Consider the following 23885-nt stretch of genomic DNA (forward strand, 5'->3'; position numbering starts at 1 on the left):
ACAGTTTTTCATAAAAATGAGTACTCCTCCTAGTTTTCTCCCTAAAGTAGTCTCTGATTTCCACATTAATTAAACCATTTCTCACCAAATTCTTCAACTCAGCTTTAATAAATTAAGGACCTGTAAGGACTGGTTTACCTTCTGCGGAACGTTTAATATCAAGATGGATAGTTTCTTGTATAATTTGTGCATATCGAGTGTTAAACAGATCCTACCTGGTAGGCTAAAAGCTCATTCTACTCTAGGTAAAGCGGCTACTATAATCCTTCTTAGGAATGTCCCCATTGTAGATATGTGCAAAGCCACAACCTAGAGCTCCGTCCATCCTTTTACTGTGCATTATTGTCTAGATGCAGACTCCAACAATGATACTCCAGCAGGGCAGGCATCTTTATGGAATCTTTTTGGATAATAACGGGATTGTCTCTATTTCTCTTCTGCTCTCGGAGGGATGGGCATGCTAGTCTAGTCCGTGCTTATGACTATTGATGAGGATCTTAACTTTTCCTTCTCTTCCAGTGGATCCTCATCAATGGTCCTAAACACAGACTAGAATGGAGGTGGTGATCTTTGGAAATGATCCAAATTTCTGGACACCAGCATGGTGGCCAGACTCACTGGGACTTTTGCCAACACCTTGCAGAAAAGTAAAAAACCTAGGAACCATTATTGATGAGAAACTCTCTTTCAAAGATCAAGTCAATGCGGTAGTCTCCGCCACCTCGCATACACTGCGGTCCTGTAAAAAGATCTTGCCTCTGTTACCCAAAGAGTCCCAAAGGATAGTCCTCTCAGCCCTGGCACTATCAAGACTGGACTATTGTAATAGCCTCTACCTAAATATTCAGGAGGGACTACTGAGAAGACTGCAATTACTGCAGAATGCAGCGGCCAGATTGATCTCTGGGATTCCCAAATATGCCTCAATATCGGCGGAGATCAGAAGGCTACACTGGCTGCCAGTAAACAAACGGGTTTTGTTTAAAGCCATGTGCATTACGCATAGATCCCTACACAGAAGTGGACCTTCCCATTTGACAAGGCACATTCAATGGTATACACCCGGTAGAAGGCTGCGGTCTTCAGAGGCAAAACTAGCTTCAGTCCCAAGGGCAAATAAAGCGAATTGGGGTGGACGAAGCTTCTTAGTGAAAGCAACTAAGGCATGGAATACACTTCCATTCTATCTTAGAAATATTACTAATCATCTGGAATTTAGGAAGGCCCTCAAGACATGGCTATTCACACTTTAACGCCTTTTTTACCTACCCGGTTTCGGACCAAGGATGGACTCTTCTATAGCGCCAGGACACCTACGGGTATTAGTCGCGCTCTATAAAAATTAATAACATAACTAGAATAGCAAGCCCATCCCTCAGAGAGAAGAGAAATGCAGACCCAGGTTCCTATATTGTCCTGTAAAATGATCTGACCTAACTGTCACCTCTGGGGCATGATGGGATACCGATGGTACTGTGAGGTTGTTGGAGACCGTGCCAGTTGCATTAACTGAATGTATTCCTTGCAGCCTGTTGGCTAATTCTGCCCTTCATTTCTTTTTCCTTCATAGAAAGGTTTGAAATGTTCACCTATACTCTATGGTGACATATTAAAGTAAATGTTTTCTTTCTAAAATGAAAATACAACGTAGATCTTCCTAGTTTTAATGATGGAAAGTCTTAATGTTTTTGAAGACATGGAAACGAATATTAGGCTTCTTCTCTTTACTTGCTTTATTTTCAATCGCAGCTATCAAGAACACCAGAAAAACTACATTTCCCATAGGGCTTACGTGCAACAAGCCAATGAATGAACAATAAACCTACAGCAAAGAAACCAACCAGAAATAAAGGAGTCCTATAATACCTATCTTGACTGCAAACCATCCTCTTTTCTTGAGCGCGAAGTCTAAAAGTTGAGACATCAGAAAGCTCATAAAAATAATAGCAATTGGCAGCAAAAATGTGAGCAGTTTTTGGGAAGTTTCAATGAAGTTACTCTGTGAAGAATTGCAAGAGTAATATCATAATACTTCCCAGAACTATGGAGAGCATGAGGAAGATGCATAAATCTTGTTATTATTGACGAATTCTGACAACGCCTTATGCAGCTGTAGATGGACACTAAAGGGAAGGAAAGAACTTTAGTAAATTGTGTGGTAGGATAATACTCACTTCCATGTCTTTAATAAAATTGAGACTTAACTTCATTAAAACTAGGGAAACGACATTTTATGGCAAGATCAGAGGCTCCTATTATGCTTGTTTGAAGCAGGTTTATCACCAAAGATGAAAGTGTAGTAACAGGCTTACTGTAAAAGGTATGGAAAGTATTATCATTTGACTAATCCACTGATCTCAGAATGTTCTCTTAAAATGACCGTGCCCACAAGACTTTGGATGCCATAGCACACCTGGAAAATTGAGCTCCAAATATGGAGCTGTGAGTACCCACTGAGGACATAATCCATTTAAGCCATCTTATGGCTGGTCATAAACTTTTAGACAATTACCTACACACAGTTTAGGTGGATTTGGGAAATAGGGATAGGTCACAGTAAGCAAAAGTCTTAGTGCGTTTCCGAATATTGAGCAAAACACCTGTAAGGTTTTACTGATGTGTAGAAATATCCAAAGCTTTTACATCTGAAAGATGTTTTCTAGATATCAAACATAATAGCCTGGTCAATTTTGCAGAAAACATTTTCAGAGGTGGGGATTTATGATCTGGACGACTGAAGAACGTTTTTAAAACCACATTAACATCCCTTAAAATACTGTATTTTGGAACAGGGGGATTACAAAATCTTACTCCTTTTAAAAGTCTGCATATAAGGAGATGTTCTCCGACTGGTTTTCCATTAATAGGTGAATGTGTAGCAGAAATTGCTGAATGATAAATATTAATTGTCTGGTAAGTCTTACTTGCACGAGCCTGTGAGGCAAGGAAATTATTACGGTGATATTGGCTGAAAGAGGATTGTTGGTTTTTCCCAAACACCAGCTTGACTAAACAACCCATGCTGAGTTATATGCTTTGGAGGTTCCAGGGGCCCAGGAGATCTTGATATAGTTTGCAACTTCTGACGAAATGCCTAGTGTAGAACCGGCTGACCTGATACTTTCCGAGCCATGAGAATTTGTTTGTTCTCTAATATCAAATTGTGCATATGGCCTTTAGAATCTACTAGAAGTTTGGGATAAGAGGGTATCCTTACTGGAGAATCTACTGTTGATTCTAACCGAGGTTGATACAAAACTGGAGACTGCCAAAAAGGAGCTAATAGAACTAATGCTGACTTCTGTCGTTTCACTTGAGCGAGACCCCCGTTGTTCATAATGTAAGGAGAAAAGTCGTAATTTATTCCTTGAGACCAATCCTGGAGAAAGGCCTCTGTTCGGGCTAAGGGATTTGGTTTCCAGCTGAAAATGCTCTGGATTAAGTCTGGAAGCAAACGGATCTTTTTTTTAATTGGGGACCCCTTTCGCGATAACTTTTTGAAAATAGAAATATGTAGTCTCCAATAACTCAAATCTTGAAAATGAGAATGCCAGTTTATGCCTGTATCGACAACTTCGAAGATATTCTGCCCTTACCGAGAGTCTTTGAGTAAGGCAGAATTCCCCATAAACATTTTTCTTGCTCCGCTATCGATCTGGATTTTGTACCTCCGAGGTGATTTATACATCTTTCTGCTGTGAGATTGTTAATTTGAAGAAGTATGGAACAGCTTACCCTGCTTTTTGCAAATTTCTAGATTATAAAGGAGCCTGCAAGCATCTCTAAACAATTTTTCTGAGAATTATAGACTCCTATGACGACCATGTGTGTCCAGTCAAGATCTGACCACACCGGGTGCCCCAACAGTTCAGATTTGCATGATTCTAAGACCAGATCTGGTGCTGAAACGAAAATTGTTTTGCCATTCCAGGCATCCAAATGATCCAGCCACCATTATAGTCCCCTTTGAGATTATAGATCTAAATCTATTACATCCGAATAGGCCAGACCTGTGTAGGTGACAGATCTTCAGTCGCTGAAGAGCTCGATAATGAGGTTCTGGAAAAATAGCCAGTAAAGACGAGGAGTGAAGACATAACAATTCTTTCAAATGTTCTTAGGGAAATTGAAGAAGCTTTACGAGTTTGAGATGTCTTTATTGCTTTTACTTTGAATTGGGGAAGGTGAAAAGAGGAACGCTCTGAATCTATCGGGAAGCCTAGAACTTAATTTGTTTGGAAGGAATTGGAATAGATTTCTTTGGCCATGAATCCCAGATTGTGTAGCAGGGAACATGTCATTGGAATCTGGTGTGAAGTACTCTGTAGAATAACCCTCTACTATCTAGACCCCATGGATCTGCCACTATACAGTGCTATTTTTTTTTTTTTGGGAAGATATTTTAAACGACCCCTCCCGCCCCCTACAATCTGAATGCCAGAATCTTGACATACTGTTGGATTTGAAATTTTGAGCAGTCTTGAACCACAATTACGGAATCCTCCTCCCCTTTGATGGTAGAACTATGGGCGGAATTCTTGTGATCCATAGGAGGAGGAGTCTTTGCTGGCTGCTTCAATAGGGATCAAAACTGCAAAGTGGCTGGCCCTGGCAAACCCCATTGCCCAAAAGTCTACAAAGTGATTGTTGGGATTTGCCCAGAGATGCAAAAGTATTGACGTAATGCTTGCTTAACTCCTTTTTAAAAGTATATTCAAATAATAATCCCTCTGCTTTGACTCCAGCGCCTATTGAGGCTAAATTAGCCAACTTAAGATCTCTTTTAAAGAGCTGTCCTTTTCTGGTTTCAGGCATTAGGGAAGAATTGGGGTTTGCCAAAAGACATGTAGCTCTCTGGATCCACATGGACAATTCTTCAGCATCTATTGTTGAATTGTCCAATCTATCAGATTCAGGGGGGTCTAAAATTTGAGTTAAAGGACCCATAATGTCCAGCAGCTGACCAAGCTTTGTCCACTCCTTTTCTTGGATGCTTGCCAAATTTAGAGAAAATAGTTGACATGTTCAGGTCTATGGCAGGGGTTGAGATGATGTTGGAAGGCAGACGTTCTAGGGCATTCTGCTTTTAGTTCGCTCTGGTTTGCTTATCCAGAGCTGAATGTAAACCTATTTGAAGTGTATTCTCCTACATGATCAGTAGGAAGCCATTCTGTGGAATTGAGATAAAGTATTAGTTTGGGATCAAACATTTGCTGTACCTCTGAATCCAGCACTACATTCATGTCAAAAGTGTCACCATGAGGAGAGCTATAGAATATCCGTTCATTTTGGGCCAATCCAGAAATCTGAATGATTCACTCTAGTATTATCATCGGTATCTGGACAGTAATTTTCATCATCTTTAACCTGAATGTGTTGTACAGTAATTTGAGGGAGAATTTTAATATTCATATTATTCAGTATTGTGTATTTTATAGATTCACATGCTTGAATCTTCCCCCGTCGTCCTGTTGGGAGCCCCACTAACAGTAAAATAGCAGTATCAATCTTTAAACTTAATTCCCTCGGAATTCAATAGCATTTAGTAACCAGTTAACATCATTTGAGAACATCCAAACTCCAGCCAATCACAGCATAAACCTAGAGTATCCATCCCTTGCAGGGCAACCATACCTCCGATTACTTACCGCACGTTGTGTTGGCGAGGCTCCTGGAGCTCTGCTCAGTCAGTTTCTACATTGACCTTTTCAACTTTCAGCTGGCAGTTCTTTTTCTTCAACCATCTCTTTAGCTGAGGTACTGTTGAAAGTGAGTGTACCTTTTTCTGTCTTTTCTGCAGAATGTCTGAGTCTAAAAAAGGGCTGTGTAGGCCCTGCAAGACTTGTGGGAAGTCCAGGCTTTTCTCTGAGGATCTACATAAGGAGTGCCTGTAGTACTTATTTACGGATCATAAGCCCAGAGACTGTAAGCAATGTTGAACTTTCTCTTCAAAAACCCTGAAGGATCCTGATAGAAGACTGTTCCTCTGGCTTCAGAAGAGCAAGTCTGTGAGGGATTCAGACTGAGCGTGAGGAGAGGCCTCATACCTCCTCCAGGAAGAGGAATGAAGAATATTCTACTCTGTTGAGAGAGATCCAAAGAAATCCAGGTCTCAGAGTAAAGAAACATCGGTGAAAAAAAGGGCTAAAAAAGAGCAGCCTGGCCCATGTCATACCCACCAAAGATCTGGCTCTGCGCCTCCAACTGCGTAAAAAAAAATCCGCCTGTCGACAGGCTCGTCACTAGGCACTCAGTCTATGACCTCTCTCTCACCTGGATCTGGTACGCCGTCGACTGTTTCATCAGTGACTTCTATGACATCAACTGTCAGGACGACGACCACCGTAGCGTCGACAAAGACTGATGGTGATGGCAGCGGCAATTGTGAAGACTTCAACATCGAGCGCTTCACCTTCGACTGTTCAGCTCGGCACCATGCCATCGATGAGCGTCTCCTTGTCGACTCAGTCAGTCATACCTTCGACATTAACATCTACGACCCCGTCGACGGCCCTGTCGATAAAGGGAAAGACATGCCCTTTCCAAAGGCAATTCCATCTTTTTTGCAGGACTTTTCCAAGATCTCCCCATTGCCTCCTACTCGTCTCTTGGACCTCCAGAAATCCAAGGATGAGAGTCCTTATGGTCCTGCATATTGCCCTTTGCAGTTGTGGGTCAAATGCCATGAATCTGAGGACGAGGAAGTACTGGATGAGCCTTCTGCGTATCTGGAGGGTGAATATTCCTTCTCAGGAACAGGAAGTCCCAGCATGCAACGCTTAAAATACTTTTCAGGAGCATTATCCCTATGATGAGCAGGAGAAGCGTCAGCAGGTGCCCTCCATTAACATCCCTATTTCTCTAGTCACAGACTTGTCTGCTGATCAGTGACCATTACAAGTGTTTTCCTGAGGCCAATGCTACTTAAAAGCCACCTTCTACACAGGAGGCACCTACCGTCATCTCAGATCTGCAGGCTACGCCTGTGCCGCCAAAACAGAAAAACCTTACCGCCCTTGCAAATTCCTGTTCATGCTCTGGACAGTGGTGACCAGCATCTAGAAGAGGGAGAACTGCAGTTGGGCCCAGATGTCTAAGACTGATGTAATGACTATGTGGCACACACACCACCTTCTCCCACTCTGCCGATGGCAGATTCTCCACCACCGGATATCGTTTTTTATGACATCAAAACGTTTTGATCTCCCCTTGCCTGTCAAGCAGATGGAGTGTTTTTTTTTTTTATACGACTTCAAGGCCACTACGCTGCGCTCCACCAGAGCCATCCCCATAAGAGACTTTCTTTGGAAGGAGGGCCCTAAGCTGATGAAGACTCCAGCTTACGTACTGGCTGTTATTCCGAAATTGGATAAGAAATACAGGGCACCTGAGGACTCTCCTGCGTCTTATCAGCCAACCAAAATCTGACCCGGTTATTATGCAGGCCGCCCAAAGATGATGTAAGAATCCTGCATCACCATGCGCCGCCCCACCATATAAGGGAGGGCACAGATTGGATAATATTCATTAGAGCTTCTCTGCGCTGGTGGTAACAGCCATCAGGGCCTCTGACGCCAACCGCAAGGTATGACCGGCAAATGTGGTACAACATCGTCCCCTTGTTGGAATATCTGCCTGAGGATAAGGAGGCGAAGGATATACTTTCAGAAAGAAAAACTCATCAGAGATCATAGATGTGGCGCTAGACATCTCTTCTACCGCCTTCAGGCAAATGGCGGGTGCTGCCATGTTGCGAAGACCGGGATGGCTTAGGGCAACAACATTCCACCCAGAGGTTCAGGTTAAGGTGCTGGATATGCCGTTTGATGGTGAATATCTGAGGCAAGCACGTGGATGAGGCGCTACAGTCAATTAAATCGGACACTGGCATCGCTAATTTGCTAATTTGCAGCAAAAGAAATTTTCTTCTTGAAGAGGAAAAGGCCAATTTCTTTCTCGACCTCCCCCCTCCCCCAGAGTGTTTTCAGCCCTACTAACAGCAGGGATTTGGGCTGCAATGTTCTGCACAGTTATTTTGCCAAACTTCCACACCAGCATACACGAGCATCCGCACGCAAATGACACGTGTCTGGAGGAAACTCACGATGCCAACAGGGGACAATAAAAATTTGCAGGCATCCATCACCCCAATTCCACTTCAATTGGCTCGAAGTTGCTCCAAATTCTTCGCTTAATGGAATATCATTTCTTCCGACAAATGGGTGTTGGACACCTTTTTAACTTGGTCACACCTTGGAATTTATTCAACAACCTCCGAATTTCCCTCCTTGGAAAACTGCACACCCTCATTGTGCACTTCTCAAAAAAGAAATCAGTCTGCTTCTCTCCAGATAAGCAATCAAAGAGTTCCCACACAGTCAACACAACCTAGCCTTCTACTTTAATTTGTTTTTAACCCCTTCTGTGCCCATGACGAGCTGGACTCGTCATGGGCCGCGGTTGCGCTGTGCCTATGACGAGTCCAGCTCTTCATGAACCCCGCCCGCTAATGCAACGCCCGGCACAGGGCGGGGAAAGGGCGTGGCACACAAGGGGTTAATAAAGAGACTGGAAAATGGGGGCACATTTTGGACCTCAGTTTGTTGAACAAGTTCATCAAAAGTCAACCTTTCGGGATGTTGTTGCTTCTGGAGATTCTTCTTCTCATGGACACTGGGGATTATATGACCTCCCTGGATCTGCTGCATGCGTACTTTCATATTCCCATACACCCGAAGAATCGTCGCTTTCTCAGGTTCAAGGTGGCAGGGTGCTGTTATCAATTCAAAGTGATGCCTTTTGGGCTAAAATCAGCGCCCAGGGTTTTCACCAAGTGCCTGGCCGCTTTTCTCCAGCATACCGGTCACCAGGTTTTTCCCTACCTGAATGATTGGTTAGTTAAGGCCCCATCCCTTCAAGGCACCAAGATGTCTACAAGAGCCTGTCTGTGACTTTTTTGCTCCCTCTATCTCAAACGGGGATAAGTCCTCTCTTCCCCTCCAGGTCGCTGGTGTTCCTGGGAGCGATCTTGGATGCCAATCGCTCAATGGCCTTTCCCACAGAAGAAAGGATTTCACGTCTGCAAAAGATGGCATAGTCCCTCTCCTCAATAGTGCGTTTCTGTAGTATTGACTTACAAGTCAATGTTGGGGATGATGTCACCCTGCATCCTGTTTATCCCACACTGCCGCTTGCGAATGAGACCTCTCCAGGAGCAGCTCGAATCTTAGTGGATTCAATCTTGAGGCTCCTTCAACGACATTGCCACAGCCATCTCTGGAGAGATTGAAACAATGTCCTGGTGGGTAATCGGGTACAATCTCTCTCAAGGCCTTCAGGCACTTCCATGAAAGGATGTGCAGCTCGACTCCTGGAGCTCCAGCTAGCATGCCCTGTTAAGCCTAGCGCAGCAGATTTGGGAATGTCTAATAGACCACAATATATATATATCCAGCACATTCCAGGAGTACAGAACAAATGGGCCGATTTCCCTCAACAGGGACACCAAACGGTGTCCCGAATGGGAGGTAAATGTCACTCCGCTAAGATGGGTATTTCAATTTCAGTGCTGGGGATTACCAATCCAAGATCTATTCGCTACATCACTCAACAAAAAGTGCAAGTTTTACGCCAGCAGGTTTCCTCAGCCAGGCTTTCTGGGGGAACTACATCCTCTTTTCCTGGGAAGGGACATTTGCTTACGTGTTCCCGCTCATTCCGAAAGTTCTGCGGAAACTCAAGCAGGAGCCCTGCCGCTTTATTCTCATTGCCCCAGCGTGGGCTAGACATTATTGGTACACGGAGCGGTTTTGCCTATCGGTCTTCGGCAGTCCGTTTCAAGTCTACGGAGAATCTGCTCTCCATGGACCAAGGGCAAGTGGTTCATCCACAGATTCACACGCTTCAATTGTCAGCTTGGCTTCTCACCACACGGAGTTTGGAGAGATAGTGCTCTCTGAGAAATGCTGATCCATACTTAACAGAGCCTGAGTTTCTTCCACGGTCAAGTGCTACTCGGCTAAATGGAGGCGATATTGATCCTGGTGTGTCGAACACTCTCGTCTACTCCAGAGGACGTTTTGCTGTGTCTTTTGTATCTCGCCAAGACTAGTCTTGCCCATTCATAGATTAAAGCGCACTTGGGGGCAATTTCCAGGTACTGGAGACATTTGGGCCAGTTGTCTCTGTGGTCCAACAGGCTGGTGAAAGAGTTGATGGAGGGGCTCTTTAAGGCCTACCCACTAGTTCGGCCCTCTCCAATTCTCTGGCAGCTGAACATTGTCTTGTCGCAACTTATGAGGTCTCCCTTTAAGCCGATTCACAAATGTGATTTGAAGTATCACTCATGGAAGATGAATTTTCTTTTGGCTGTCACGTCTGCTAGACGCATTAGTGAAATTCAAGCCTTCGCTGCAACGGAGCCTTACCTGCAGTTTCATCAGGACAGAGTGGTACTCCGCACTAATCCTTCCTTTATTCCCAAGGTGCCTACCATGTTTCATCTCAGTGAGCCGGTGGTTCTGCCATCCTTTTTTCCCTCCATCGACGCCTGCAGAAAGCCTTCCATTCTTTGGACATCAAGCGTTGCTTGAAATTCTACTTGCAAAGGTCGAAAGTTTTTCGTAAATCAACCCAGCTGCTCATCGCCCTCTCTGCCCCTAGGAAGGGTCAGGTCTTGACTTGAGCATCTATTGCACGCTGGGTCTCCTCAACTATTACTTTCTGCCATGAGAAAGTGGGATGCCGGCTTACGTCTAAAGTCATCGCTCCCTCCACCATGAAAATGGCAGCATCCTCTCCCCTTTTTGCCAGGGTGTCTTTACCCGACATCTGCAGGGCAGCGACATGGACAAGCGTCCATACCTTCATGAGGCACTACTGCCTGGATACAAGGCGGAGATTGCAGTTGGACAAGTGGACATACGACATCTGTTCGCATGTCTGCAGCTTGCTTGATTACCTAACCGAGTAACCTTCTCGTCTTAGTTCATATAACTATTGAACAAAGACGTACATGCGCTCAGTGAACCTCTTTAATGACCTCAGAAAAAGGAACGTTTGCACGATCCCCCCCCCCCATGATTCAAGTCATGAGACTTAAAGTTTGCATGAACATTTATTTACCTATTGGTATAGTGCTGTTCCACCGACTGGGCCTGTCAGAGTGCTAGGGTAATTGTATTTATATAGTGCTTACTACACCTGTTGAGGCATTGAACAGGTGGCCAGAATGACGATGGGAAAGGAGGTTGCCAGTCAGTGCTATGCTTGCCATGTTCAGCAACGACCGGGATAGCAGTGACCACAGGGGAGGAAGGGAAAAGTTAGTGCGAACAGTGGAAGGATACCAATAAAGAAATTATTAGTACTTGGTCCATGCTCCATCTAAGGGATAAACACACTAGTAAAAAGTGGAGGTGACGGGCGCTGACCAATGAGAAACAAGGAAATGAGTGGGGAAGCAAACCAATTGTAAGTAATGGGTGGGCTTTTTTTAAGTTAATAAAAGATCTCTCCATGGGCTGTCTCAGGCTAGACCTAAAAATTTAGTTGCCTCCTAGTTCATTCTTTCCTGTCACTCTGGTGTCTTGTACTAAGCGATTGTCACGGTAGCACATTACTGAGACAATGGTCAGGGCTATCTGGTGAGCTTTGGAAAGTTGAGGTTATGTTCACTTCAAGTCAGTCCATGTCTTAGCAGTCAAAATGTGAGACTTGACCTCCGTGACACCCTCACCAGCAGATGGTGTCCCAGTGCTGTTCTCTGGCTAGAGTAACTTTGGTGACAAGCAGTGATAATGGATTTCTGAATAAAATAGTCTTCTGTCACTATAATTCTGCTGGTTATTTTCCTGGCTGTCATTTTCTTCTAGAACTTGATTCACATTGTTTACATAATAAATGTGCCTAACTTCCTGTCTGAGAGTGTAGGTGGACACATGCAGACTGTGCAGATATGACCGCATACCTTCTTGCTGGCACTTGCACATTATATTCTGCTGACAATTTGTGCTCTTTTCAGTAGCTACTGGTGCCAAATGGGCTATCTTGCAGTAAAAGCAAGTTTTCTCCTAGTGTTCCTGGCAACGGCTGTTTGTGATGATAGGATAATAGTGCATTGAGGGTGATGGGATTTCAAAGACAACCCAAGAGTGAAAAATCCTTCCCTCATCCGCACCCATTATCCTTATGATTCACTTCTCACTCTGCATGGCCGAGTTAGTTTTCCTGGGCCAGATAATATAAGAAACCAGTAACCTACCTAAAATCCTATTGATGGTTCAGCAACATTAATGCTAGTGGCTTTCCCTTCTCCGTGTTCTTTCTCAAAATGTGCCATGTTACAAATGCTCCCTAAGAGGTAGACATTCACCGCATATATTAAAATGTAGTTTCATCACACCATAGCTGGTCCTTGCCACATTCTGCTCCAAGTTCTTTTAAACATTTGCCTTTCTTAGACAAGGGTCCAATGAATCAGTCTTATTTTGGCAGCGCTCTTCAGAAAGTCTAATCTTGCCTCAGATCTTCAGGTAGATGGCTAGAGCAGTTCATGGTGGTGCAGAAGCCATCTCCTGGATGCATTCCAGAACCTTTCTTGCCCTGGCCATGCGGTAGAACCTTCCCTTCACGACATTGCTGACAAGTGTAAGCTGAACGGCAGCTATGGGATGGATTGCCATGCTGATTTTTAAATCCTACTTTTTTTTTTTTTTTTGCAGAGTTTTATATAGCGCAAACTTGACCCGAATCCAATCGGGTATCAGAGCGCTTTACATAGCACCAGTTACGTTACATGAGGACACACATTCATTCTTTGTTAGGCACGGGAGATTAAGTGATTTGCCCAGAATCACAGATGTTCAGCGTCATTACCGAGACTCGAACCCCGAGGTCGAGGGCCCTAGCCGTTAGGCCAACTCCTCTCCCCTACTATTATCCATCCCAGTGACCAAGAAGGGCCGCTTTGAGGGAACTCCTCAAACTCTTGATTTTGGATTTCCAAGGGGTGCTCCACTTTGTTTGCTTCCTAATGTTTACATTCACCGGCTTTTTCCCAGCTTTTGTTTTAAAGCCAATGGTACTCTTTGTATCCCACACCTTCTCTAGGTCCCTTGCTGATGGTGTGCCATGCAGAGGTCCCGTCTTAACCTATTGGGCTCATCTTTGCTTTCCCGTTACCAGTTTCCCAGTGGACAGTTCGGAGGACCCGGTGTGGCATAGGCTGCTTTGTTTTGGAGGTTGTACATCTGTGGAGCTGACTAGACCAAAATCGAGATTGGCTTGCTCACTAGCATTATCATTAGTTTCATATCTTGAAACCAGGAGAATCCCACCCAATAAACTTGTTTTGGATACAGGAGCAGCCACTGTCTAGTCAAATATTGGTTTGCTGATATTTTTTGTCAGCCGTGGCTTTGTTTCTTCAGAGTCGAGCACTATTTAAAAAACGTAATCAATTATGTTACGAAAACGACCGATAGTGTATTTTTAGGACTTTGTAACGTGACATATTATTGTAGATTTTGTGGCGTCATGGAATGATGTTGCAGTTCCTGATAGGGATATTTATAGTGTATACAGAAGCACAGGAAACCTTTTATCGTCTTCTGTTTTTGCGAAACTCTTGGCACGTTAATGAAGTATTATGCATGTCTACGATGTAAGGGCCTTGGCTGTACTATACCAATAATGAAAGCCGTAATGTACCCTATTGAAAGGCAAAATCTGTAATTACTGAGTATTCTGCTTTTCTTGTGAATATGGTAACTGGAGATGCTAGCTATTATTGCATCTGTGATGACCTGGTTTTAGGTTGGTTTTAATTTTGTTGTAAAATGTGTTTCACTTGGTGGAAAATGTGTGGTTTTTTTTTCTCCCAACCATAAATGAGCTATATAGAAGAATAAACATAGAAGTAAAAGTAAATCACCCCATCTACTCAACCCAGCAAGCTTCTTGCTTCTTGCTTCTCTGCACTCTATTCAAGGCTGAATGAACAAATAGTAGTGAAATAAATACCTTTGATCAGTACACCTCAAAACACATCTCTGGCCTCCTTTGCACCCAGTCTAGGTGAGTTTATTAGACACTTGGGATGTTATCAATATAGGTGTAGTTCTCAAGGATGCGCTTTGGTGGAAAGTCAGACAGGGCAGGCAAATATGTAAAAGATTTTATTTCTTGGCAGTCTCCTGTTATCAACTTGTGGTTACCCTGGCATCGCAGTAGTTAGACCATAAACCAAATCTACAGCAGTTTTCTTTGTGGCTTGGTGTGCGAGTTCTGTGCAGCCCTACGGGTCTTACAAAGCTCACCCCATCCCTGTGGCTCTTGCTAATTCTTCTGCCCAACAAACGCTTTTAATTGGAAACCGCTTTTCTCATACCAGTTTATTCCTAACTTGGAGCCCTGCCACCACACCCCATGATCTTTTCAGACTTTTTTTGCTGCCCTTTTTTCTCCCTCTATAAGGTGCATGTGGCTGATTTTCGACCTCTGCAATGAACTTAGCATAGCATGCTCTTTGAGCAACACTGAGTTGCTTCAATTACCATTCTAGCCTCATTGCAGCCTTCTACAGGGCAGCCAATTCACCCCAGTAGCATGCCCCTTCTGACTGTACAATGTCACAAAGTTTGGCCACACAATGTTTATTCTAGCAAGAGGTAGGTCTGGTACTGTTACCTGAGCTTTGTCTTATGCAAACCTTTTTTGCCCTCTCTTGTCAAGCCATTAGTCATCAGGACAACGTACCTGATCTGTTGGACATGACACATTGCACAAGAATTTTCCCAGCGGTTGCTTTTCAACTCTGTTTTGGCCCATTGTGCAGTACTTGTTTGTTGTGTAGTCACTTTTTTATACAAAGCAAATGAGTAATAATACCATGGAAGAGTAAGACGTGAGCGGGTGAAAATGAATCGATCCAGGATAACTTCTTTTGCCTCGGTGCTGCATCAACGAGAAGTCAGCCAGAGAAGACAGAAGCAGTGGACACCTCACCACCATATTTGGCCATCCTGAAGCTGCTTAACCTCAACTACTATGCTGCCACATGTCCTTTAATGCCCCTAGACTAGGTCTGTGGCCACTACTTTGTGATCCTGTTAGGTCCTGGAAACGACAAGAGGACGCAACCCTTAGTTTTCATGCCTCAGATAAGTTATCCTAGCTCAGGATCACATACAGCTCGCACACAACCCCCACCTTACTTCATCCACATTTAAGTCCGGCCAGTTTACATCCCAAAGCACCATCCTCCACTCCTCATAGGCTTTCTTGGTATATTTTAGACAAGGTCTTTGAAAGATAAATGTGTCCAGCATAAAAAAGAAGTGCAAGTAATGAATGTTAGAGGAAATCCTGCCTCTGGCTTTATTAGTTTACTAACTGCTTTGGCCAGGGTAAGGTTTCTGCTTATGAACTTCCACTGCTTCGCATTTCCTCTTGAAAGATGTGTAACGTATGTTAGACTTCTTGCCATTGGCCAACCACCTTGCGAGTTTTGTCGAGCCCAGATTGGACCATAAAAACAGACTACTCCCACAAATGGTTTCTGTATTGCAAGGGTCTCTCTAATAAACTATGTCATGTCACAGATTGAGGTTGATTCTGGCAGAAGGGGAGAGTGTTGACATACTAGCAGTGAAGTTGAGCAACACAGCGACGTGTAGGATTAGTGATGGGATGTATTCTTTAGCAGATATTTTCATCCTTTGTCAAACAAACCAGTCTAGCCTAATAGTTGCCTTTGTTAACATTCCTTTACTGATACTCTGTAAAGTAGCAGCAAGGTGGTTGCTTCACACTTTTACGCTGCTGCTAGGTACTGACTGCGTGGCAAGTTTTCAGGCACAATTGTCAAACCTAGAGTCATTTTAGATGAGTGTTCCAGTGACAGATGGTTGAATAGGATGAAAAACTGAGCAAGGTGTCCTCAAAGTAGGCCCTCTGTTACTCTGAACAGTGGTGAGGTGATGTTGATTAAAGGAAATTAGATTTTTATTTTTTAGGTTTTCATGAAGTGTGACTGGTTAGGTGCAGCAGACAAAGATTTTTTTTCATTATAATTTAATTGTTTTCTTTCTTTTGTTTTGAGACCTACCTTCTTTTAAATCGATAGTAGTAAATCCCTATTCCAAGTGTGTGAAAATTATGAAGATCTCACTAGAAAAGTATGGTCCATTCTAACACTGTTTACTGGCAGCACTAAGGAACAGCAGCAAGCATCTCAGAATGAAAGAGAAGATGGCGACTGCTCGCTGGAGCTTTTAACCATTCCACAGTTGGGATGCAGGGGGGGGGGGGGGGATAATCCCTTTGTGCCAGTTAACGAAAAGGAATTGGGAGACAGATGCTTTGTGGGCCACTGGGCTACCACTGGGACCTGCAGGCCTAACAGTAGAGAATCCATGGTCTGTTGAGAGCACCCCGATAGGGTAACCGGGGTTCGATGTAAGCAGACTTGGGCAGAGTTCGCCTGGCACTGGAGCCATTCAAACCTGCTGCTCTTGACTAAGGGATCCTTTCAGAATAACCTCCATGTAGTTCTGTACGGTGGTATTGGATTGCTCCAGTTTTGACCATTTCAGATTGACATGACTGCTCTATAGCCCCCACAGAGCGGCTTCATATCCTGTTAACACTCAGGATGGGACACTTGGAGCTAGCCAGCCAGGCGAAATGCTGCCTGTGCAGGCTGTAGTTTATGCTACAGGTCTGTAAAGAGGATTCTGTGATGGCAGCTCCCTGTCCTGCCCAGTCCTGTGATTTGCTATGGGCAACACACCCCCGCTGGCCAAAATAGGGAGTGCTGCTGTATGTACCAGGAACTGCCTCGGCTGAAAGATTTGACACCCACAGCGTCCTTCTCCAACAGTATCTTCTGACGTATCCTGTTCAGATGCGGCTGTCCAGGCTTCTCTCTTTGATTTTGCTGACAGAGAAGCTCAGTCAGCCGAACTAAAACGATTAAATATACTCACCTAGTTTTTGTTTTTCTTATTTTCTTTGGGTGATTGGGCTTTCTTCTCATCTAAAGCAAGAGGAGGATCTCAGGCAGCCCAGCCCTATCTGTGCGGCTGCTTCAGAAGAGGCGCCGGGAGCATTTGTTTTTACCATCTCTCAGATTAGGCAGCTCCTGCTCCCACAGTACTCCATATTTGTGGGGTGCTAATAACCTTATTGCCCTTACCTGCAGGGTAAAAATGGCTGCTGAAAACCTGCCCATTATTGCGCCCTCACCTGTGGCTTGGATCCATTATGGTGGGATCGTTGACACTCACTATTGCCCGCAGAAGTAGGCAATGATGCTTAATTGGAAGTTGCTTAAGCATCTTATTAAACCTTATGCTTGTGGTGAGTTGTTGTACAGTTGGTGATCCAGTTTCCAACACTTAATCAGAAACCTTGTATTGTAATTGCATTTAACATGATTTTTTTTTTTTGATTGTTCACTTATTTGTACTTGTACCCTGTCTCAGCAGTAATTTGTGTAGGGACTGTCTGATGGTGCTGGATTTCCGACGCTTGCATCATGTTTAGTAGAGATTCCGCCAGGAGGAATGGAAGCTGGAGGAGGCTTTAAAAACTGCTGACATCTTAATGAATGCCTTTTCTTTGCATGTGTTCGCAGGGCCCAGTCATATACGCTCAACTAGACCACTCTGGAGGTACAAGCAACCAGATCATCAAATCTGAATCTGTTGTGTATGCGAACATTCTCAAAAAGTGAGGCGAGGATCTCCCGTACGCCACCAACCTACAAAGCTGGAACAGGGGCAACCTTTGCAACTGGAATCACTTGAAGCAAATGTGCCCCGGAACTACACATGGCCTTGCAGCCCTGGACCAATGCATGTGAATACGGACAGATGTGTATTATATATAAATGTGCCTGTAAATATTCTATTTAAGTTTACCAAACTGAGACCAGTGGTGCCTGCTTGGGAGGTGGCCAGATTCCACTCCTCACAAGCAGCTTTTTTAAACTTTTTTTTTTTTTTTTTTTTTTTTTTTTGGGAGTGTTGTGGCAGATGGGGTGGTGAGAAATATTTTTTCACAGGTTGTCACATGGTATTTTAATATATAAAATTGAGAAGTGTATTTTTAGGAGAAACTATTTACATATAGCTTATAACCCGTAGTTGCAATAGAGCTAATGCTCCCTTGAGTTCAAAAGAGGGGGTTGTGACTGCCTTTCATCCTCAGTACAGAGAGCAAGTGATGTCAGGGGATGGGTGGTTGAGGGGATTCCTCTTCCAGATGTTGATAAAGACGCCGAGCACTGCCACCATCTCCATTTAAAAGACGTAGCCTTGACCTGGTGTGCTTGGGGTGCATTAGGAAGTGTTCTGTAGCAATCCTGGCTGTGCTTCCAAAGCTGCAGTTTAGATTAATCGTGCCTCTTTACCAGTTTCCAAGTCTATGTAGGACTGTGTAGCAACCAGGTACATTGTCAAGTATGCCTACTTTTTTTTTTTCTATACTAGTAATTGCTTTAAGTACCAATGAGTTCTTCATAGCAACACTAAATGTGTGATTCCGTTTCCAGGCAAGCACCTATTTTGCTTCTTCATGTAACTATCTCACTCCAGCCATCTAATTTCTTCCAAATCCAGGATGTGCCTCCACTGAGGGGGTTTAGTTCTGCGCAGTGATGTGGTGCCTCTCTTCCCTTAGAATGACAGGTATTGCGTGGTTCAGGCTGCCTGGAATTCATACAAATGGCCGAAAGCAATAAGAAAACAGTATTCACAGCCTTGTAGACTTATTTTCTTTGCGCCAGCCTCACTTAAGAATGTATTTAGTAGGTAACCGTGAACCACTGTGGAGGGGGTGTAAGGGAGTGGGGGGGGGTCTGCAGGTAGTCATTGGGTCCCCCGTTGCGTGTCATCCAACCACTTGTGTCTTAGCAAACCTTACTGCTGGTGAAAATGGAGACAACAAGCCCGCACCGCAGTCAAATGCTATATCAATTGTAGGTGTATGAAACCCTGCTGTTGCAGTTGTTCATCATCTCAGAAGTAAATGAAGTACCTCTACCTCTTAACCTGACAGGCCTTTTGTGGTGCAGACACATGGGTCAGCCTAAGGACTTGTTGAGTTGTAGCATGACGACATGCCCAGGGTACCGCAGCCTCTGGCGCTACTTAAGATGTTTCAGGAGATGGCATAGAAGCATTACCTGGAAACCTTCGATGAATGCAATGTGCATCTTTAGGAGCCTTTGTGTAGTGTTTATTGTGCATTGAATAACCATGTTAAATTGTAACTTCGTTGCCCATAACAATGTGCAGCCACTTTAGGTGGAAGACTTTTGGAACTTTGTCTGTGTGGGCATAGCCGAAGGTATTTCATTCATACAGTAGGTTTTTATTTTTTATGACTTTTTTTCTACCTGGAACTCTGTATAGCTTTGTTTGTTGCCTATGGCTAAATTTACAGCCCTTTCTCGACAGGTCTCACATTTGGTTTTTGTCGTTCAGCCCCAGTGCATTGTTACTTGTCCCACTGATACCACAGTATGTTTTGTTTTTTCCCAAAACACGTTTAAAAAATGGTTGTGACCAAGGGCGAGAAGGGCATATTTCTTTGATGCCCATGGGGAATAATTTAAAGCATTATTTTCTAAAATGCCTGGCCCCTGTGGACTGGGAGTGTTGTCTTTACTCTGCGGGTGTGGTCCTTTCTACTTGCCTCCCCGCAGGCTGGAGTCTGTATCCTTTCGAGAGATCCTGAACATTACAAGATGCGGAATTGACTTCCAAAATGGAAACTACTTCATATTTTTATAATACAGGAATAAATGTTTCTCCTGCATAGTTGTCCCAAAAACACTACAATTTGATATTTTCTGCATTTTTATCTCATTGCATCAGTGTCAAGACTGTGGTAAATGTGCAGGGTCACTAGACTAACCCCATCTTGATATCCTGTGCACTGAACTGAGCAATAAAAACTATAGAGCGTTAAAATGTGTAGTGCTCTAACGATGCTCTAAGGATAGAAACTGTCTCTCTTTCTGCGATTGATGAAGGGAAGTCTAAGGAGGGTCAGTGCTGCACTGGAGGCAGATGTCAATTTCTGCTCCTCCATCAAAAAATGTGGATTTTTCACATCTTTTATGTGTGCGTCGAAGAAGCAGATGTACGAGGTCCAGCGAGCAATGGGTCCCTCTGCTTCATTGGGACCTCCTTTTTCAGCCAGTCTATGTTGAAGAAAGTGGTGGGACGTTGGGCTCTGCGATGCGGGGTTTGAGCTGAAGAGGTTGCCACAATCCCATTGAACACAAAATAATCCTCTAGCTGTACTGTAAATCAGTTCTTGGATATCAGCATTTCACCAGCTGTCCAGGTCTTTCAAGCACTGGAGCGATCTGTCATTGAGTCTGATCTTATGCATCCCTTGTGCTGCAAGGTGTGGTTTTGCAAAGTTGTAACTCCAGTGCATCTAACGACGGCTTTCATGGCATCTTGTAATGCAGTGGGGCTTCCCTTGGGAATTCAGAATCAAGACTAAAGCGTTGATTGCTCTTCCACCAATCATCACTTTCCTGCAGGTCTATGTTCCTTTCCGTACAGCGGTGGAAGGTAGTATTTATTTTAAAACATTTTATCCCCTGGAAAATGAACTGCTTTTATAGAGGTAAGTGAACATGAAATAAGGGGGAAAAGATGTTCATACAGTTGGTGAAACAATTTTTTTTTTAAAAGTATACAAATTTCAAACTATTGAGTTGATTCTTCAGTCAGATTTGACTTGTGTCAAACACATTGGGCATTAACTAAGGTCCTTGGGCCAGCAAGTGCAGTGCCGCCCGGCACGAAATAAATTGTCATGGGCTAAAGAGAATACTGTGGTGGGGACCAAAATGTTTAGGTCTTGGGGTATTTTTTCCATCTCTTCAACCCTTTTTCTCTGCAATTACTTTCTTACAGACCTTTTGATCAGATAAGAGCACTTGTCCCCAAGAAGTAGTTTTATAAATTATCCATTGATTGATCAAACCTAATTAGCTGGTGTGATGGCCATCTTCGTAGGATTCTTTTGTTACCTACCGGCAGTAAAGTCTGCACTATTTATTTAAAAAGAATCGTGACTTTTAAATTTTATATGGGAAAAATATTGCTTTACTTCCTGTCCAGTTAAGCATCTTTTGTGGGTGTTAAATTATATACTACTTTTTGAAGTGGTAGATTTTAATTCTTTCAAGTCAAATAAAAGCGGGTGGGTGACTATGGAAAATAAAATCAAAAAAGAATCCTTAAAATTCCCGGTTTTCTGTTTCCAATGATTTTCTTCTGAGGAATAAGCTTTGGATGTTCACATCAGCCTGTCTATTTGATATTGATTTAATTTTACTCTTTGGGGAGATTTATATACATTGCCTTGCGGCTTAGGTTGGCATTACCTTGGAACCATGTATTCATTGATGTTACATTGCAAGTGCACAGCCACACAGTTATAGTTCCACTGAAAACCTTTGCATGCTCTTCCCTGGATACCATTTCTTTGTCTGTGCCGGTCACACATGAGGTTTGAAGTAGGTTGCCCAAGTTGATTGATCTTCACGCTTGTATTTTCTGTGTTCACAGAAGAGAGTCCAACTCTGTATTGTTGACATAAGTATTGCACCATTGTTGGTCACATGGACATTATTTCCACTTTTAGCTCTGAGGTACAAGAGGTATTTGGCCCGCTGCAGTACTATAAACACTATCTTATAGACTTGTTCTTTGACGTAAAGCCTGTAATGTCTTCCAAAGATCATGTAGTAATAACTGAATTGCACTGTTCTGTCACCGGTTTATTCTTTTCATTTAAACTATTTTTGTACCATGGTCTTGAACCTCATTTATTGAAGCTGCCATTATTTTCTTATTTTGTCTCAGATGCCTTAATCGGTTTTGATTGTAGTCGTCATTGTTTTAATAAAATTTTCAACTGCTGTTTTGTCGTGTGATATGTTGTCCTGATTCATGAAGTCAATGAGGAAACTGTGGTTACACCCTTTTCCTGGGCGAGGCACATTTTATGCAGTGGTGGTACATTGGAAATTGTTGACGACTTCCCACTAACAGAAATGCATGCAGTCTTTTTGACTAGGGTGTAATTTTGTCCTGATCACATCAAACTGAATGTTAATTCTGTAACGGAAGCAAAAATTAATTCAAAGACTTAGACACTTTCTACAATTGCCAAACTCTCTAAGTGCAGTGTAGGACATTTCCAGTGTAGACTGTACACTCTTTGCACAATAGATGCATTTCTCCACTCAAGAGCCTCCACCAACCAAGATCCATGTTTAGAATAATTCTCTGCTCAGCTAGATCTATCTAATGTTCTATTTAATACATTGAAAAGGATGTATTCACACAGCATTCGTTTTTTCTGGAGAACATCCCCTTTTCATAGATTTTCTGCATTTCGATGCGCCAGCAGAATTTCTATTTTACAATTTGCCATTTGTAGGGCATCACGACAATTTCTCCGCCCAAATGTTTTTCTCTACTGTTCTGGTATTTTCAGTGGTTTGCTTATTGAGCACTGTATTGTCCATTTTTGTATCTAATGATGGTTGGTCCTGAAAAGTAAAATGTAAAATATCTGGCCTCATCAGGGATCTTTGTAGTGTACTGTGTGTAGGATTCTGTATTGCAATTTATTTAATTCGACTGGAATAAATGTGTTTGAGGCATATGAGCTGCAGATCACACACTAGGATAGTAGATCGCCATCTGGTGTTGGGCTCGGATGCTTGCACGTTGTTGTCTTTGGAAGAAGTCTTTGTGGTCACGAGATGGGTGACTCCTCCCTTGGGTGATGGTGCGCATGGGCATCAACTCCATCGTTAAATTGTTTTTTTCCACCATTGGGTTCTGATGCAACTTTTCCGCTCCAGTTGGAAATCTCAATTCCAAGCTTCTCGAAGCGTAAAATTTCCACAAAAACCATTGAAGCACCTTAATCTTCGACATAGATTGCATCGGCTCGATTCCGGACGTCGACGCTGGCCGCTGGGCCTATCCACGCCGTGAGGCCTACGGCTCATGGAAAGGATGCCTTTCAAAAAATGCCCCCAGTGTGGAGCAAAATTTCCACACAGTGACCATCACAAATTCTGCAACCTGTGCCTATCACCTGAACACGAGTCCAGCTGTCCAGCCTGTGCATCGTTTCGATCCAAAAAGACCATTCGAGATCGAAGAGCTCGAAGACACAGCATGGCACAGAGACCAGCTCCGGAACCAGAGGACATCTTTGATGAAGGCCCCGATGTCCCAGAAGAAGATTCCGAGGATCTCCAAATCATCTCCGAAGCAGAGGACTCAGACGACCCCCATCACTCCTCGGCAACGTGTGAGTACTCCTGCCACCAACCCCTCCAAAACCAAAGGCAATGGTATAGATTTCGCCTGTTGGCCCCAGTCGAGACCGAAAACATCCTTCAGAAGCCCTGCCTCCGGGCTCGGCTCCGAAGAAACACAAGCCTTCCGGTAGCTCGGGACCGAGCAAACCGCATGTCATTGTCCCACCGGCACCTTCGGCACCGAAGCCTAAAGACCACTCAGCACCGAAATCGGCTCCGACGCCTTCGGCCCCGAAAACGCCAAGGCCATAGATAAACCGGCGCCGAAGGTTCCCAAGCCTAAAGATCCAGCTTCGGCTCCGAAACCATCATCGGCACCGAAACAAACGGCTAAGGACTCTGATACACCTCCTAAAGCCAAAACCTACACTGATCAGCCAAAACCTCGCTCGGAACCCGAAAAATAGGCACTGAAAACTGTTCCAAAGGAACAAGAAGTTTTTCAACCCAGATCCCATCGATCCAAGGCAGAAAAAGATTTATATTAACCCAAAGACTGGACATGTCACGG

General features: G+C 43.7%; 1 protein-coding gene across 1 annotated transcript in view; it reads left to right on the forward strand.

Annotated features, from left to right (window-relative positions):
- MPZL1 (myelin protein zero like 1) overlaps positions 1-21953 on the forward strand; it is a 145223-nt gene extending 123270 nt beyond the window's left edge. Inside the window, exon 6 of the mRNA XM_085621129.1 lies at positions 17639-21953. Within this exon, the coding sequence (XP_085477255.1) occupies positions 17639-17737 (99 nt within the window). The 3' untranslated portion in view covers positions 17738-21953. The remainder of the gene's footprint in view (positions 1-17638) is intronic.
- The last annotated feature ends 1932 nt before the right edge of the window (positions 21954-23885 follow it).

Source organism: Triturus cristatus, chromosome 8, assembly GCF_964204655.1.
Source record: "Triturus cristatus chromosome 8, aTriCri1.1, whole genome shotgun sequence".
Taxonomy (NCBI): domain Eukaryota; kingdom Metazoa; phylum Chordata; class Amphibia; order Caudata; family Salamandridae; genus Triturus; species Triturus cristatus.